At 37.7% G+C, this 19,554-nt stretch overlaps 1 protein-coding gene across 1 annotated transcript; it reads left to right on the top strand.

The window, feature by feature from the left end:
- The first annotated feature begins 18,313 nt into the window (after positions 1–18,313).
- Positions 18,314–19,208, top strand: LOC149150742 (protein TWIN SISTER of FT-like). The gene is made up of 4 exons (XM_089442931.1): positions 18,314–18,544; positions 18,655–18,698; positions 18,802–18,839; positions 18,946–19,208. Exons 1-4 carry the CDS (start codon positions 18,314–18,316, stop codon positions 19,206–19,208), a joined length of 576 nt encoding a protein of 191 aa, XP_089299057.1.
- The last annotated feature ends 346 nt before the right edge of the window (positions 19,209–19,554 follow it).

The raw sequence follows: 19,554 nt of genomic DNA on the forward strand, positions 1-19,554 counted from the left end.
TCAAACAATCAAAGGATCAAAAGCAATGGGTACCGATTATGTTCATCCTCTAGAGAAAATGCATTATCTAGAAACTAGATCGTATCTTTCGTAGGTAGATGAAATTCCCATAGATGAAATTATTATGAGTCGTCTTGGAATTGGATATAGTATGCACCAATTGATGGATCTTGTTGGCCTTAGTGTTGCAAACACCATTACAGAGGTTTATAAGATGGATGACTACAATCGGGTTCTAATCATTTGTGGTCCTGTAAATAGTGGTGGTGACGGATGTTGAAATATGGAAACAAGAATATTCCAATTTAATTTGTCCTTGAATTAAATTGTGAATTAAAATCGAATTTAATCTTAAAAACTACTTGGAAATAATTAATTTATTTATTTCAAATTAATTAGTTGGAGAAATTCAAGTTAGAAGTCTTTCTAAAATCATGCAAGAGTTATCCATTAAATTAAGGAGATAAGATTGAGTGATATTTGAGTTGTAATTAGTTAACTCAGTTTACTGATTAAGTCCAGTTAAATTAGCTCCAAACTATTTGAGGAACTAATAGTGAGTCAACAGTTAGTTGATGCACTAATGCATCCAACTACTGCTACTTCAATTAACTGAAGATTCCTTCACCAAAAACTCATGCATGTCTATTTTGAGAAAGACCCAGTTAAGATAAATGTCAAGGACAGTGTACTATCAGTTATATGTGTTTTCTCATGTAGAAAACTGATACACATATTCAAGGATTCATCCTTAAGGATTGCACAATTTTCCACTTGGTAAAGGCTAAATCATCTAGAAAGAACAGTGCAAGGAAATAGGAGCTTGGAGGGCATAAAGGAAGGCTAGAGAGAAGCCAAGATTGCATGTGAGCATCTGTGATGATTGTACTGAGAGCTGGCTAGCTTTGAGAGCTAAGGCTTTGTATAATTCCTATGTATTTCCACCATGTATGATAATACAATAGTGTGGGGTTTTTATCTTAGGATTTCCCCAAAAGTATTTTCATGTGTATTATGCCATTAATTCTTCTTCTTCTGGTTATATTGTTTAGTTTGATCTTTAAGCTTCCATGAATTGATAGTATAAGTAGGTTATAATATTATGCTTTGATTTATATTGCATTATCAGGTTAACCTATATCAGATTTTCTACATGGCATTAGAGCTAGATTTGAAGGAAATTTCTACATGGTATCAGAGCTGTGTACAATATACTAACAAGAGAATTCGAAGTTTGAAATTTGGGGTTGCAGGTGAAAATTGAATTCATATAATACTTCAAGGTTGGCCAATGGCGTTCTATGGCTTGAGACTCGAGTATGCCTTGGAAGGTAGCTCGAATTACATAGCATGGAAAGATAGAATGGAGGTTGTATTATAAAACAATGGCTTGAAGGAATTCACAAATCCAACTTCAACTAATGCACAAGAGTTGGCTGAGTGGAAGAAGTTGTGTGGCGAAGGTGAGATGGATCATCCTTGAGGGAGTTCGAGACCATATTGTCTCAAGTCTCCATGGGAAGGATACTCCAATTTTAATGTGGAAGATATTGAAGGACCTCTACCAGAATAGTAGAGACCACAGGAAATTGGTGCTCAAGGATAAGCTTCGAATAATGAAGATGGAGAAGGGTGATACTATTTCCACATATATGAACAAGCTCACCACTTGTAGAGATGAGCTTGGCAATGTGGGAATAACTACTATCGATGATGATATGGTGAGCCTCACTCTCCTTGGCCTTCCAAAGAGTTGGAATAGCTACCAGGACTCTATGAATGGAAGGGAGAAATTGTCGGATTAGGAATTATTGTGGTCAGATGTTACGCAAGAGGAGATCAGGAGGAGCACACGAGATGGTTCATCATCCAATAATGATGATGAAGGAAATATGGCCTTAGAAAGTAAAGCAAGGAAAGGGAAGGGGAAGGTTTCCCATTTCAAATTTAATTCTTCTCATGGAGGGAAGAAGGGTGACATGTCTAATGTAATATGCTTTAATTATCACAAGATGCGACATTATGCAACTAATTGCACATTGGAGAAGTCCAAGAAGGGATCCTCGGAAGGATCGGAAGGTGAGGCATTAGCCTCTCAGTTCAAAATGGACTTTACCCTCATCACATGCATGGTGTCATCAATGATGGGTTGTGTCTGGTATCTTGACAGTGGAGTCTCATTCCACATGACCGGTGATAAAAATTTATTTAGTGCCTTGGAGGAGAAAGACCTCAAGATGCGCATAGAGATGGGTGACAACGAAAGGTATAATGTTTCAAAAGTGGGCACGGTTGCTTTCCAGAGAGAGCATGGAGCTCCTCTCACCTCAACAAATGTGATGTATGTGCCTAGACTGAAGAAGAACTTAGTATCGGTCACGATCTTGGAGGAAAAAGGTTACGGTGTTGTCTTCAGTAAAGGAAAGGCATTCCTAAGACACATAGACATGGGTCAGACCAAGAGGATAGGGATTTGGGTGAATAATCTCTATAAACTAGAGGTAGATGATTGTGCAGCATTGAGTATGAAAGAAAAATTGGTGCAAAGCCAAGACATTAGCGAGTTGTGGCACAGGCGGTTGGGTAATTTTCATCATGGGAGATAATGCAACAGATATCTACAAGATTTACCAAAGCTAAACATGAGCAAGTTGACACATGAAAAGGTTGTACCTTAGGAAAATACATCAAGTCTTCCTTTCATGATTGAGACAGTCGAGCAGAGGCTATCTTAGAGCGATTTCATACTAATGTGTGTGTACCATTCTTGACGGAATCCACAGTGAAGTAAAGGTATTTTGTGATTTCCTTTGATGACCATTCTTGTAAATGCTGGATTTATTTCATGCAGAAGAAGGACCAAAATTTCACAAAGTTTTGTGAGTTCAAAGCTTTGGTCGAGCAAGAGTCAGGGAAGAAGATCAAGGCCTTGAGAAGTGACAATGATGGATAATATGCCCCTCAATTTAATGACTTCTATTTAGCGGAAGGAATTAAATGAGAGTTTAAGGCACCTCATAACCCACAACAAAATGGGTCGGCTGAGAGGAAGAACAGAACTATTGTAGGGGCAACAAGGGCAATGTTGCATGACCAAGGCCTACCGCTTGACTTGTGGGTTGAGGCATGCAACACAGTAGTTTATTTGCAGAATAGAAGCCTACATTGTATACTTGGGATGAAGGCACCAGAGGAAGCTTTCTATGGTAATAGTCACTTTAGGATCTTTGGTTCATCGGTATATTTCCATGTGACAAAGGATGCACAGAAGAAGCTTGAGCTAACAATAGAGATGGGTATATTTGTGGGGTACAATGATACACCTCACAACTATTGGGCATAATTTCCTACCATTTGGAGCATAATGGTTCACAGAGATATCAAGTTTGATGAGCAGAAGGCCATGCAAGTTTCCCTTGAGAGGGAGCTCCAACTACAGGATGTGGAGGAATTGTTGGTTCCTAAGGAGGAGAAGCCTCAGACTGATGCGGAGGAGTCGCATGTAGAGGTTCCAGGAGCGGATACATCCACTCAAGCAGACTCTTCCAGAGATTGATGGAAGTGCACAAGAGAAGCAGACACATTGTTTTAGGATGCAAGAGAGAATGTGGGAGCATCATCTTCTCAGCATAGACAGAGGAGGTCACCTGAGAGGTACACTGGTTACATGGCCCTTGCTAGGGAATGTGTTGAGACAGAGCCATCTTCATTTGAGGAAGCAGTGCAGCAGCTGAGTTGGGTTGATACTATGGTGTAGGAGTATGACTCCATAGTTCATAACAGTGTTTGCGATTGTGATGTGGTTCCGAGACTGGGGAACAAGCCAGTTGTCAGTTCCCGTTGGCTCTACATGATAAAGAAAGCTGTTGATGGTAGTGTGGAGAAGAATCATGAAAGATTTGTTGCTTGTGGCTTTTCACAAATCAAGAGGATCATGTTACTGCAATAGATTTCGACAGAAGAGCAAGATACTAACATTTTGATAAAGGCATTATCAAAGTGTAAATTCGAGTTCCATAGAGATAGGATCAAGGTGGTAGATAATCCATTTCTTATTGAGGGGGAGTGTTGAAATATGGAAACAGGAATATTCCAATTTAGTTTGTCCTTGAGTTAAATTGTGAATTAAAATTGAATTTAGTCTTAACAGCTACTTGGAAATAATTTATTTATTTATTCCAAATTAATTAGTTGGAGAAATTCAAGTTAGAAGTCTTTTTGAAGTCATGCAAGAGTTATCCCTTAAATTAAGGAGATAAGATTGAGTTATATTTGAGTTTTAATTAGTTAACTCAGTTTATTGAGTTAATTCTAACTAAATTAGTTCCAAACTATTTAAGGAACTAATAGTCAGTCAATAGTCAGTTGATGCATTAATGCATCCAATTAGTGCTACTCCAGTTAACTGAAGATTCCCTCATCACAAACTCATGCATGCAGTCAATGATTCATCCTTGAGGATTATGCAGTTTTTATTGATTGGTTTTCCACTTCGTAAAGGCTAAATCATCCAGAAGGAACAACGCAAGGAAATAGGAGCTTGGAGGGCAAAGAGGAAAGCTAGAGAGAAGCCAAGATCACCTATGAGAATCTGTGAGGATTGTACTGAGAGCTGGCTAGTTGTGAGAGCTAATGCTTTGTATAATTCCTATGTATTTCCACCATGTCTGATAATACAATACTGTGGGGTTTTTATCTGGGGATTTCCCTAAAAGTATTTTCATGTGTATTGTGCCATTGATTATTCTTCTTCTGGTTATATTGTTCAGCTCGATCTTTAAGCTTCCATGAATTCATAGTATAAGTAGGTTATAGTATTCTGCTTTGATTTATATTGCATTATTGGGTTAACCTATATCATATTTTCTACATGGCATCTAAGCTATATTTGTAGGAAATTTCTACAAAGGACTTGTGGCTACATGCCACCTTTATCATTTTGGATAAATTCCATTTGTTTGTTATCCAAAATGGACAAATAAAACTCTTTATTATGGGCTTGTTACTCAACTAGAAGCACTTGTTGTTCCATTCTTATCACCAGAGGAGTGACCAACACAACTGGCCAACAATTTTGACATTGTAGCAGATGCAATGTTTGGATTTCCATTCCATGGTAAGTTATTTTTTTATGTATTTTCTATGTAGGATTCTCTTTCAGTCTTACAGGTTGCAATATTATACTTTATGTTTTGAAGCCAATGTACAAGTGAATTGGGGTAGAATTTCTTGACATAAAGTACTTAGCCAAAACAAGAATTATTAATATCAGACCCCATACAAGTAGGTACAACAATGTTTGTGGGAACTATTGGGGTTAAGGTTAAGATTCTAAATATTCCTCATGGAGTTTTGTTAGCAAAATATAGTAAAACCCCATATATTCTTTTAGTAGCACGTCATTTAACATGTCAGAAGGACCCATACTTTGTTTCAATAATGATCCCATTGAGGCTTGTGTGTAATAGTTTGATACCTAAATTTATAGTCTGGTTATGATCATCTTTTCTACTACAGTTTCCTATGAAATAGAATCCATTAACTCATGTTCTATGTTTGTAGTGTGCACTTCCAATTACTTTGTTGTGTTCTATGAATTGAATTGACGCTCTAACGAGTTGATGGGAAAAAACACAGAGAGAAAGGCACAATACCAACTGAAAGAAGCAATGTTTTCTACTACATATACATCTTGGTTTACAATATAAACATTTTGTATGTCAACAAATTATTGCAATCAAATCTCTTTTCATGAGGGCCAAAAGTCCTACATTTCAGTCACCCATTCATAATATAGAATATAAAAAAAACATTGTTCTAATAAGCTGTTTGTTTGCACCAAAACCAGGAAGTAGTTGCACCAAGGAAAATGAAAATTCAAGTCCATGTCTTCAATATCTTATCTTCCAATGCTAAAATATCTTAGCATCCAAGGTGTTATTGTGACAACAACTGGTCTATGTTCATTTGTACCACCCCCACTGCTGCAAGTACAGGATCTGAGAGATTGTGGGTTTTTAAGTAAGGAAGGATTTTTTGGAATTTTAGAGAACTTATCCTACACTACAGTTAAGGCATAAATTAATATGATGACAAAGCTCATCGTAGAAATTGAAAAAATGTTTTCATATGGGACTATGAAAGCCTTTATGGTGAAGAAAGAAATAAAATATAGCAATAGAACCTCTTCATCTTCACTACATGAGAACCCATCTCAAAGAAATTTATAATTGATGAGTGGTTCAGTTGGGCTGCATTTTCTCAACTTACAAGGGAGAATTCCTTACCTTTATATTTGATGGTAGACTTTCATAACTATAATAGAATGTTAAATCATTTTAATGCACAAAATTCAGTTCAAATCCCTTGAATACATTATCATGTTGATGTTGATGGAGAGCCATTTCAGGTAGCTAGCTAGATTTTCTAAATGACTCTACCTTTAGACTTGAGTTGTGAGACAAATGGGCTTTTCATAGGAAATAGTGAAATACTATTATTGAATGGAAGTGTGAGGCGCAAGACATATTCTAAAAATTTTCCTTGATCAAAATTAATGGTCGTCAAACAATCAGAGGATCAAAAGCAATGGGTACCGATGTTGTTCATCCTCTAGAGCATATGCATGATCCAGAAAATATATCATATATTTCACATGAAGATGTAATGACCATAGATGAAATTCTTATGGGTCCTCTTGTAACTGTATCTAGTATGGACCAATTGATAGTAATTGGCCCACGACTGATACACCACTAGACAATTTTTCTCTTATAACAATCTACTAACAACTTCTTTCTTCTCTAATATTAACACTTAAATCAAATTAATGTTGGAAACAATAGTTTTTATTCTCGTCCCCTGGGCCTATGCACAGTGTGTCCACATAGCTTGTGTGTGAGTAACGGGGAGCATCACTTCTCTGAATTTGAACCCGTGACCATGCAATTTGTTGTAAACACCAAAGTCACTACAGTTATAGGGCCCTCCAAAGTCGCTACAGCCACAGGGATACCGAGAGGTAGAATTGCAACATAAAAAAGGCACCAGATATTTAAATGGGGCTTCCTCAACAACTTTCTGAAGGTCGCTTCATAGTGTGAATGCGTTCAGATATCATCTTAAGGGTCCTTTTTCCTCCTCCAGGAATGTTCTTTCAAAACATATGTGTGAAAAATAAAATAAAGTTGCGAGGATCAAAACACCCTACTCCTTCAAATCTTCCTCTACTCTTGTAAACCATTTTTCAAAATGTTGAACATATGACCCTAAAATTGTTAAAAATACAAGGGTTTAATGCATTTTGGATAACCAGAATGATAAATCCACATTATGTCACTGCAAAATAAAATGAAATTCACTTGGTTCATATCGGGCCTTACCTAAACATGGATTAAAAAGATTAAGGCGGATGAAACCAAAAAATAACGTTTGTGTTTTACTTATTTCCACCACCACCAGTTTGTGTCATCTGCATTGTTTGTAATGCTAAACAGAGGACCCTTTTCAAATGAATTGTACCCTGAAGACACTTGTAGATGGAACATGTTTAGAAGGACAATCCTTTGGTAATTCCTATCTATGGAATCCCTGCTATTGATCTCCTTTTAGTTTTGTCTTCGCTCAACTCTGTAAAGCCCCTGTTTGTGTTTGTGAATAAAATCTATTTGTGTTTGTCAAACAAATAAATTTCAATAGATTTTTGCCCGCCTTTTAGTTGTGGATATCGACAATAAATTCAATGTTTTTGTGTGGGCCTTTCAAACATGGAGATCCATAATAGTGTAAAGTGATATGCCAAAAATAAGTTTGGACCTTTCCTTTTAAGCGTGTTTTTTTTTTTCAAGGGGAAGGGGAACCAAATGGGAGAGGGCATGAAGGAGGGGTTAATCATGATTTATGGTTAGCACGGTTATTATAATGAAATATGGTGTACAATTATTATTAACATTGTTGCCAAAATAAGAGTATTATTATTATTAATTAACACATTTAAACTTATCTAATTTTTTACTTATTAAATATTGAAAGGGATCAAATTTGTTTTTCATTCTAAAATAGGTTTTAACCCTAAGATATTTGATCTCTTTGGTTATTAATTGGCATATAATAAGTTAAAATGAATTTAGGCTTGTTTAATTATTAATTATAACTGTAATTATTTATTTTATCTTTACTATTATTTGTATGTAATTTGACCTAATCAAAATGTTTACATGATGTAACATGCATGACATTACAACATCTCTTCCATGGACTTGAGAGGACCATGGGTCTTTCCATTTTAGTGAAAAGAGGTCACTTGACATAGAGGTTATATCTAATGATGTTAAAGGCCTATAGAGTGATAATATTAGCCTAAGGGCATTAAATAAAATTATAGAATATGTCCATAATAAAAGAAATTGTGTTGATATAAGGAGAGAAAAGGGACATGAGGTTTACACACAAGGGAAATATCCATTAAACCTTAAGGAGGTGAAAAATACCTCAAATCTGTGAATAATGGTATTGATAAACTCAAGTAGTTGTAGGTAGCCCATTATTTTCTAGGAACTTCACTTAGAGCTCAAAAATACCCTATTAAATGCTAGCCATAGTTTAGAAGGCCTCCACACATATTCTTAAGAGTGTCAAAGAAGTAAGAGGTAGATATACCACAATAATCTATGGTATAATATAATATGATTTCCCCTTTAACCTTGTCACAAAGAACATTATGATCTAAGAGAAGAAGAGATAGCTAACCATCTTATGGACTTAGATAAAATAAAATGAACAAGTATTTTTTTTCTGGAGCATCCACTTGAAGTAGAAAAATCTAAAGATGGTGTCAAATGGAAAATTGCATTTGAATGCCACAACCAAGCTCCCTAAATGATCTTTGTTGTGACCTTGTATGCCAGGAAGAGTGAGATGAACCCTTAATTGTTTAAATGTTTATTACAAGAAAATTTATATGGTATATCTATGGCTTGTGACACTTTGTAAGTTTAATTCCAAAGTGAGAGGTTGTTGTTACAGTTTCTCACAATCAAAGGGTTGTAATCATAGAGTAGATTTGAATGAACTCTTGAAGGACATCTCTAGATTTGTCATGGAATTTTTGAATACACTGAGCTTCGAGATTAATGATCACCATTGCACATATGGAGGTAATTCATGACTACCAATTACACAACGATCTATCCACAGTAGTTGATAAACTATGATATACCTTACACAATTTTCGATTGGAAATTTTGGCACCCTGACCAATATCACATTTAGTGAAAGAAATATCATTATGTATCCTATTTGGAGAAGTTTATTTTTGTAAGTATATTGTTAATGGTTATCTACTTACTCTCGGTAACTTCTTTCCATGAATTCGACACAGCTAGATATATATTAAATTTTATTCCTACAGATAAGGGTTTGTTAGGGACCAATGCAATCCCTCCTTCCACATCTCCCTTATCCTGGGCACAATTCATATTTAGACTAAATGACTTTTTATGTGACTTGGAAAAATCATAAGACTCGCAAGGACTAAATTATGTATTACAAGGAGGCAAGACCACCCAACCACCAACAATTTGTATTTTATGATTGATAGCAACAATGTCAATACAAAACTTAGGAAAATAATTAAATTGCAACCTCTTCCTACACCTTGTGTCCTAAATGGCCAAGGTAAAGTGTCATCAAACCAATGATACATCCATGAATTACACATAGATTTGTATATATTAGTTGTAAAATGATCAATGTGACAAGAATCACAGGGGTTGATGACATGTTTAACAACAAAAATGATGATGACAATGTTGGGTTATGTGTCGAAAGTCCGACATATGAGGAACGTTCTGATAAGGATGATATAGGAATGACAAACTTGTTCGCTAAAACTTTGTCTCAATATGATGACAACGAAGATGACTATTACAATGACAATAAAATTGACATCCATGATGTTATAATTATGTAATGCACTTGGAGTTGACAAGGACAATGATCATGAGGAAAGCAAGCATACCATGAATTAACAATGGAAATGAGGATGGTGTTAAGGACTTGAGGATTTATAAATTGCAACCTCTTCCTACACCTTGTGTCCTAAATGGCCAAGGTAAGGTGTCATCAAACCAACGATACATCCATGAATTACACATGGATTTGTATATATTAGTTGTAAAATGATCAATGTGACAAGAATCACAGAGGTTGATGACATGTTTAACAACAAAAATGATGATGACAATGTTGGGTTATGTGTTAAAAGTCCCACATATGAGGAATGTTCTGATAAGGATGATATAGGAATGAAAAACTTGTTCTCTAAAACTTTGCCTCAATATGCTGACAACTAAGATGACTATTACAATGACAATAAAATTGACATCCATGATGTTATAATTATCTAATGCACCTGGAGCTGACAAGGACAATGATCATGAGGACAACAAGCATATCATGAATTAACAATGGAAATGAGGATGGTGTTAAGTACTTGAGGATTTAGCATTTTTAGGTGTTAGGGGATTTACGGCTTAGGGATTCTAGGAGTTAAGGGGTTTAAGATTCAGGGGTAAAGGGTAAAAGTAAATGGTTAGGGCTTAGGAGGTTGAAATCTAGGGGGAGGTTGAAATCTTGGTGGTTGAGCTCTAGGGGATCGAGGGTTAGGGGGTCATGGTCTAGGAGTTTTAGGGGTTATTAAGTAATGGCTTAGTGGTTAAGGGTTTCAAGGATTCAAGGGTTAAGAATTAAACCCAAGGCTCAAGGATCACAAGATATAGGGGTTAAGGGTTTAAACATTATGGGATTTATGTGTCATTAGTTAAGGGGTTAAAGGTTAAGGTTTAATATGTTTATGGGCTAGGGGTGAGTGTTTAGGTTTTGGGGGTTAATGGTTAAGGGTCAATGTTTAAGAGAATAATGAGTTTGGGCTAAACAGGTTTAGGGATTCTATTTTAGGGGTTAGGGGTTAAGGGGTTAGTAGCTTAGAGTTTAATGGATCAAGGGGCTAATGGGTTGTGATTTATGAGTGTAGGGGTTAAGGTATTATCACTCTGGGGTTAAGGAGATAGGGAATTTGGTGGATATGGGTTAAGCTTTTATCAGTTGTGATAATGGTGCCCCTAATCCCCTTCTCTAATATATCATTTGGGTTGGATCTAGAATGTATCTTGCAACCAATATATTTTGTCAAAATATTTAGAATTTGAAGAATATTCACTACTATCCTAGGATTTGTAATTACTTTATTTCCCCACTCTATAAATTATCTTTGAGAATGAGTGCCTCAGGTTCTCCCCCACAATTGTAGTTTCATTGGATTTGATTGGTAGTAGATATATAACTAAGAGTTGATTCTAGTTCCATGGTAGAAGTGAGTTGGAGATGACTTCACAAAAAATATGTATCTCCATAAGCCTAAATACAAGGGTATTCATGTAATCAAAAGGTCTAGTGGTCTAGAGCTAGATTCACTTCTCCAAAAGATATGGGGCTTGGTACTTTCAAAAATATCCCAAGTCCCAACTAGGGCATTCCCAAGGTTATAAGATGGAGTCAACTTTGGGCACAAGAAACACATCCATTCATGCCAATAGTCCTTCCCTTAAATTATCTTGTATGTTCATAGGAAGGATAGTAAGAAAATCAAACCAAATACTACTACTCAAAGAGAACAAATTTCATTTCGATAAGGGCATTACAACTAGGGAGTGCCAATGTGTACTATCAAGGAATGCAAGAAGTGCTAACACATTCTAGACATTTCCAAGGCATGTTGGGCATGCCAAGACATGCCAATTGCTGAGGAATTGTTCCCATATGTGCAAGTTGCTAAGTTTTGGCACTAACGCATGCTAGGGAGTGTTAGGGAAACACATGGGAGAACTAGTTTTAATTGCATGGAAATGAATGAATAAAAATGTGTGACAGGGAGTGTTATCGAGTTCCAGTGGGCTATGGAGGAGTGACAAGGTATGTTGGGTAGTGACAAGGCATGATAGAGTGCTAGAGAAGAATGCCAAGATGTACCAAGTGACAAGGTATGCTAATGTGTTCTAAGGAATATTAGTAAGTGCTAGGGAAACTCAAGGGAGCACTAGGTAAAACTGCATGGAAATGGATGAATAAGAGCTTGTGAGAGTGAGTGTAAACGAGTTCTAGGTGTGCTAAGGAGGGAGTGACATCGTATACTAGGTAGTGATAAGGTATGCTAGAGTGTCAAGGTAGTATGCGCCTAAAATGTGTCAGGTGCTAGGGTGTGTCAACATGTGGTATGAAGTGTTAGGAAGTTCTAGGGAAACACAAGGGTGAACTAGGTAAAGTTAACTCATGGAAATGAATGAATAAGATTCTATGATAGGAAGTGTTAGTGAGTTTCGGGTGTGCTAAGGAGGACAAGGTATGCTAGGCAGAAACATGCCAATATGCGCTAGTGCTAGGGTGTGTCAATGCATGCTAGGGAGTGTTTGGCAGTGTCAGGGAAAAACAAGGGAGCACTAGTCTTAAAAGCATGGAAATGAATGAATAAGAGTGTGTGACAGTGAGCGTCATTGAGTTCTATGTGCGCTAAGGTGGGAGTGACGAGGAATGCTAGGTAGTGTCAAGGAATGTTAGAGTGCCAGGGTGTCATGACAAGATGTGCCAAGTGCTAGGGTGTGTCAGTACATGCCAGGGAGTGTTAGGTAGTGCCATAGAAACACATGGGAGAACTAGTTCAAAATTCATGGAAATGAAAGAATAAGTGTGTATGATAATGAGTGTCAATGAGTTTTTAGTTTGTTAAGGAGGCATTGATCAGGTTATATGCTAGGCAGTGTGCCCAAGGCATGCTAGAGAGATAGGGCATGTTAGGGAGTGGTGGTGTGTGCTAGGGAGTGCCAAAGCATGGCAAGAAATGTAGGGGGTTCTACTGCTAACACATGCCACATAGTGCCAAGGGATTATTAGATGTTTCAGGTGTTATGGCATGTTAAGATGTAAACTATGTTTCTTGATTATTTTATGGTCACGGTTGTATGTGAGCCTTGACTTGGTAACTTGTAACTTGTTAAGTGGGATAAGTTGAAATTGGACTTGAGTAACCTAAAATGAGTTATAGTCAATTCTTAGGTAAATACAACACAATATAGTTGTAGTAACAATAAATTGCTGTTGGTTAGTGGGTCCTGAACCAAGTTCAAAGTTAAGTTTAGCCAAACAAATCCCTACACTACTAGCCCTTTTAGCATCAACCCATGAAGCGTGGACTGAAGTCTCACCCGAAGCAGTGTGGGGGGAATGTTGCAACCAAGTTTCTGCACCCACAGATTAGTGTAATATCATTTTATGCTCTGACTTTGCCTTGATGCAGATCAATAAGCCTTTTAGGGTTTATCAATATACTTCTATTAATCAACCTCTAAACCTTTGTGAAGGTCCACGATTGTCTTTTCTAGACCCTTAATAGGTAAAACAACCACTTATGCACTTCTGTAATTACTCCTACTTCTGTATTTACCTGGATTGACTTAAGTGTATGACAACTTCAACATGCATTAAGATATTATTCACGTAAACAATATTGTTACTTTTGTTCATATAACAATGTAAATCATGCAAAATCACGCATCAATACAGTATTAAATCATAAACACAATATTCATCATAACATAAGCGCATTCATTCATAACAAAAGTAAATGGACAAAACAAAAATATTTCTAGAATAATCTTCTTTATTGATACTTTAGATCTTCTTACAGACTCAAACTACGCTGCACACGCAACTGCAGACTCTACTCTACGCCTCTGCGCACTTAGCTACAGAGCCTCTCTTCTACTCTAAGACTCTTTGCTCTTGGCTCTTACTGACCCATTACATCCATATCGTTCGCTATTCAAAATTGCCTTAGACTCTCTAAGACTCTCCTTTTTATACAATCTCATGGTCCATGGACCATGGGTAGATCTTCTAAAGCCGACACAACTTACATAAAAGAACGGTAAAAACCCTTTATGACACTTTACATCTATGCACTCCACGACCAAAAATTGCAAAGACTTTACACTTTATATACAAAAAATTAGGCTCTCTGCCTCAAAATTGACCCTGGGGGACCCTGTCCCAACAGGCCCCCAACACAAAAATAGTGACTCGCCCCTGAGTCACTCAGCTAGCATGAAGATGTTACTGTAAAGAGCTCCCAACTCCACTTGGGCAACTGCAACTTCAGTTGTGCATTGCGTAGCTTCCTACTTGACTTTCTCCAACAGCTGCTCCATTGTTGGTCCTGCGCTATCTGTGTGGATCTTTTGTTATGTTGTGTGCAGGCTGGCCAACTTCTCCCCAATGGTGGTGGAGATAACATAGACCTCCTTCAACCAAGTCCCCAATCTGGCCTTGAGGACAACCTCTTTTTGTTGTGCTACTTCCAGTTGTTCTTCTAGTTGCATTGCCTCCTATAGCTTTTCCAACCTTTCTATTATGGCAATGATGTGCGTCGTCGTCTTTGCTTCGTCATAGTGCTACTACAGTTCTCGGGCCTCTATGTTAAACCTCTACAGGTTAGGATCTTCCTGCAAATTCATGGTTAGCTCCATAGACTGCTCGAAGAGTGCAATGCATTCCACTACTATGGCATATACTACACAGACTCTATCATTTACAGGCTTCCTGCTGTTCTCCGACCTCCAGTGGAGTTGAAGGTAGTGCCTTCAACTCAAGCTTTGTGATCTTGAGGTTCATCTCAAACTGAACCTTGGCCATTTCCATTTTTGCATCGCTCACACCTGCAACTAGCTTCCGGATCTTGGCCTACAACGATGCTTCTTCTGGTATGTGCAGTTTTGGAACTGTCTTGCATGCTTCGGCTATCATGGCTGCATCACGCTCATTCTTCTCCTAAACCCTTTTCCATGATTTATGGTCATTTTTTTCTCCATGAACATTTGGTCATTATTGACCTTCTCCTTGCTGATCAAGCTTATTGCACACTACTCTTGTGCCTCGATCTCTACAAATTTCAGCTCCGCATCTATGCCAATGTTCACCTATCTAGTCTTTAGTGGCATGGTGATATCTGGATTCTCTATCTGTGGTTCCCCAACTTCTCGATGACTTTTGTCTATGGGATACTAATGTTCCTCGGATCCTCATCTTCTTCTTCAATGGTCACATTACAACACTTCAATGCATGGCACAATTGGGTGGTCCAATCTACTTGAATCAAATCCAGAGGATCTTTCGATATTATAAAGATCACTGCCTTGACCTCCTGCAATGCCTCATAAAGACATTCAAATATATCCTCAAAGCTGAATGTCATAAAGAATCCCTATCACAAAACATCCCATTCTTCAATGCCATGGCGGAGCTCTATTTCAGAGTACCAATTCATCGGTATGACATCCAAAGTATGAAAAAACAAATGCACCAACTCAGGTTGTGGCTTCACTCCATAAACTTCAGTCCATTTTTCCAAGTGATCACGTGGATCATTCCTTCCATCATATCTCTCTATTAATATAACTTTCAGGCATCCAAACCATATTCTCATTGAAAACTCCATTGAAACACAAGTAACAATAGGAGTACTTACTACACCATGAGGCTCCTCCATGTGAGTATCCTCATCCATCAATGTCTGCAAAAAGTAAGATCCTAGTTCAACTTGAGCAATTGGGAGTGCCTCAAGTTGCTCCTCCATCATTGTCCAACATTTGCAACATCTTCATACATCACAACATCCTCTTCTTCATCCTTGCAACCTGCAGCTACATCCTGCTACATTGCCCAACGAAGTCGAAGAAGTTCGTCTTCAACATTCCTTTCCAAGACTTCAAGTTCATCTCGAATCCATGGGTTCTCTTCTTTCATCAGCTTCACCACGAATAAGATCAGTAAGTGCCTCCCTTGGCATTCTTCCCAACTTGCCATGTCTCATTGTTCAACTTGGCCTAAGCACAATGCTTCACCTCTGCTAAACCTGTCACGAAGTGTAGTAGTAACACTTCAATCTGGAAACCTTGATTCTTTGAAAAAAGGCTTTGATCCTTGTCATGAAGTGTAATGAGATTAGCTTCAACTCATTCTCTGAATCAGGGCTCTGATACCATCTGTCATGTGCCTATCCTGGCGGTAGTCTTTCAAGCACACATAAGCAGGTGCGACACCACTACTCGATTTCTTTTCACCAATACTCTCAAGTACGAACTACGCCTAACATTCAACACTTAGATTATTTTTCAACTTTTACTAAGAATTCATCTTTTTAACACAACGGAAATACATTCATCATCATCATTTATAAACATATGCACAATGGATACAATCTTCTTTTAATGGGAGGGGCAACTCCCTGGTTAGAGTCTACCCAAATAATAATAATAACACACTTTTACAAGTATTTTTATACAATCACAACCTTTGCTAGGCAACCCCAAGTCACCTTTACAATTCTGCCAATTTTCAATTTTGGGTTATCATTTAGGGTTGCCCCACCCCGGACCGCCCTTCGTTCAGGGTGGCCCTCGATCTACTACGCCCCTCTATCATTTAGGGTCACCCTCTTCATTCAACAGCACCCCTCCATGCAGTGGCGCCCTCAGTGGTTTGCCTGCAGGGCAAACATGCTCCTCTGTTTAGCGACACCCTCATCGGTTCACCCACTGTAGCTCGTTTGGGTAGATGTGCCCCACCGTATAACGGTGCCCTAGATGGTTTGCTCGTCTCAGCTTGTCCATGTAGGGTCGCCCCTCTGCAACTTGCCGATTCAGTTTTCTGATTTTCGGCCAAGTGATACAACCCATGGTCCACCTGTGCTTTTGGCCCTCTTTTTTGTTGGTTGTTCTTGCTTGTCCAAGTCTAGAGAATGCCTTCAGCTTGCTTTGAAGCTTGAACTTCTTTCTTTTCTTCCACCCATGTGTCTTCCACTTACACACTTCACCATGGATGTAATGTGGGTTGGCCTGCCCAAGCCGACCTCTCAATTCGGTTGTCCATGCCCCAACTTCATGTCGGCTCGCCCCCATACAATGGCTCATTGGGTCCACTTACCCAACCATGCACTGTATAAGCTCACCATCGCAATGTTCCATACTTAGCCAAATTTTTTACTCTTCAGTTTTTTGACCCTCTGTGTTGGCTCATCACAACTCATGTCCCGAGCGCATTTAACCAACCACCCATCTTGTCACACACCAACTTGTCCCATCGTCGCAAACTTCCATTGCAACCAACACATCCTCTCACCGACTCATCACATTCTAGTGTGTCACCCCAACTTGTCGAATGTCGCACACACGACTCATGGGCGTGACACCTCCCCTCCCCCCTTGGTTACTTAAAGAACCTTAGAGTCAACCATCCATCAATATTTGTCATGAAACCTTCACCCTCTATCCTTGTTATCAAATCATTAGCTTAAATTGCATTGCTCACTTCAAATCAACCATGAAAATCAAGACAACTAGCGTGAGAGCATCTACAATAGCTAATCAAGACAATTCGTGTGAGAGCATCTACAATAGCTAATCATGTAATTCAATTTTTCCTATTTTATAATTATTTTTCAATGTATGATATATACCAAAATTAAATCACCCTCCAACAACATAATTATGCCATATCGATATTTGCTTAACCAATGAAAAAATTAGAAATATGTTTTTAATTTTCGAAAAAATAAAAATAATCGACATTTTAGGAAACCATTGGTTAAAATTACAAAAACTTGCCATTCGAGTGCAAGGCGAAAGTTGCAGTAAAGCTAGCACAAATAAAATTAATTTGAAAATATCAACGGTTTAAAATTATCCCAATTTAAATTAGTTTACTTTGAGGATTTCTGCTTTAATTTTTTATTTGTTTTTATACATAAAAGCAAGGTTCTTTTTATTTCTACTTTAATATTAATTTTTAAATAAGTTTACTTTGAGGATTTCTGCTTTAATTTTTTATTGTTTTTATAAATAAAAGCAAGGTTTTTCTATTTCTACTTTAATATTAATTTTAAATAGTTTAATTTATAAATATATGAATGACCTTCATTATATATGAATAAACATAAGAATTTGTTTATAATTATAGTCCGGGAAACAAATCTAGTTCTCCTTTTCTATGAAAAGCGCCTCCATCGAAAACCTTGACTGACTTCTTCACATCATTTAAGTCTTTCTTCGTGGGTCCCACCTTCCCTGCCTTTTTAAAACGAAATTAGCTGTGGAACTCCCGTCCATTCTTTCACTAATTATTCTTCAGTTCGGATCTTTGGTTCCAGAGATTTCAGAAGCGTTGTCCATTTTTCCTTTCGCATCCTGAGCATGTGTTGCGTAAAAGAATGGAGGCGATAAGAAGGGTGCTGATGGAGTTTGGAGTTATCGGACCCGAACTTCTCTCTGATTTCAATCCTCGTCTGGAGTTCATTATACAGTACGGCGATACACAAATCATCATAGGTGATGAAGTAGCCGCTGTTCAAGTGCAACACCCTCCTAGCTTTGATCACTATTATAGTCCTAATGATCTAGAGATACAGCAAATCTTCAGAGAACCGAAATTAGTAGCAATTGTAAGTTTAATCCCTGATTTAATCAATACGTTGCGTAATAATTATTTATATACCTGTATTTCCTCAAATTGAAATTCATACCATTAATTATTTCATAAAACCATCATCAGGTTTTGATGGATCCTCACGATCCTGGCGGCGGGTATCTGCACTGGTATGTTATAATCCGCCTGAACTCAGAACATATTTCCAATAAATGTCACGTAGAATCCATTAATTATTTTCAGAACAACGGTGTTAATGGCTGCATTCTGCAGGTTACAAGTGGGTTTATTCAGCACCAACGATCATATAGGTATGATGATTGTATTTCTTTGTTTCGCCATGAAATTTATCGATAGAATATAAAATGTGCGTTCTATCATGAATATGTAATTTGATTCTATGTGCTGCTATATTAGGATTGCCGCCGATGATCGACGTGGTTCCGTATGAACCTCCTAGACCGTTTACCTCCATGTTAGTTTTCACATTTTTCAAGATGCATGAATTTCAGCCCTTCCATCCACCAAACTCCCGGGAAGGCTTCAGGATCACAGCTTTTGCTCTTAATAATGCACTTGGATTGCCGGTGGGTGCTTCTTTTTTCACCATTAGCCATCAAAACGAGGAGCCGAATTTCAGTGCTTCTTCTGGGTGTCGCTCTTTTCAGCGTCATGAATGAAAATCAGAAGAATGACGATAATGAATCGTCCACTTGCACGACTTCTTAGTCATGTAGCCAACAAAAAGAGAAACCAGAGTACTGAAACATTTAAGAATGATTAAGTAGCGACGCCATCTTCTCGTATTTTAGAGTCTCAGTGGTACATTTATATCTATTACTTTCGAGCACATATATCGTGAAGAACCAGGTTGCAGACTTGCTGTTAAAGTATGGGATTCGGATTGCTGATTATTTTGTTACCATACATTACAACGATATGGAGGGGCTCCCGGTTTTTAATTTTTTTAATATATTTATGCTAAGTCTATAGGGTTATGTTCTTTGTTTTTGGCGCGCTAAGTCT

The sequence above is a fragment of the Pinus tabuliformis genome, chromosome 9 (genome assembly GCF_031772625.1).
Source record: "Pinus tabuliformis cultivar Carrire ecotype Pingquan chromosome 9, CPIR1, whole genome shotgun sequence".
Lineage (NCBI taxonomy): Eukaryota > Viridiplantae > Streptophyta > Pinopsida > Pinales > Pinaceae > Pinus > Pinus tabuliformis.

Coding starts and splice junctions, on each gene's coding strand:
- LOC149150742 (XM_089442931.1), top strand. CDS start 18,314: ATGGAGGCGATAAGAAGGGTGCTGATGGAGTTTGGAGTTATCGGACCC. Junction 18,545..18,654: donor AACCGAAATTAGTAGCAATT/GTAAGTTTAATC, acceptor AACCATCATCAG/GTTTTGATGGATCCTCACGA. Junction 18,699..18,801: donor GGCGGCGGGTATCTGCACTG/GTATGTTATAAT, acceptor TGCATTCTGCAG/GTTACAAGTGGGTTTATTCA.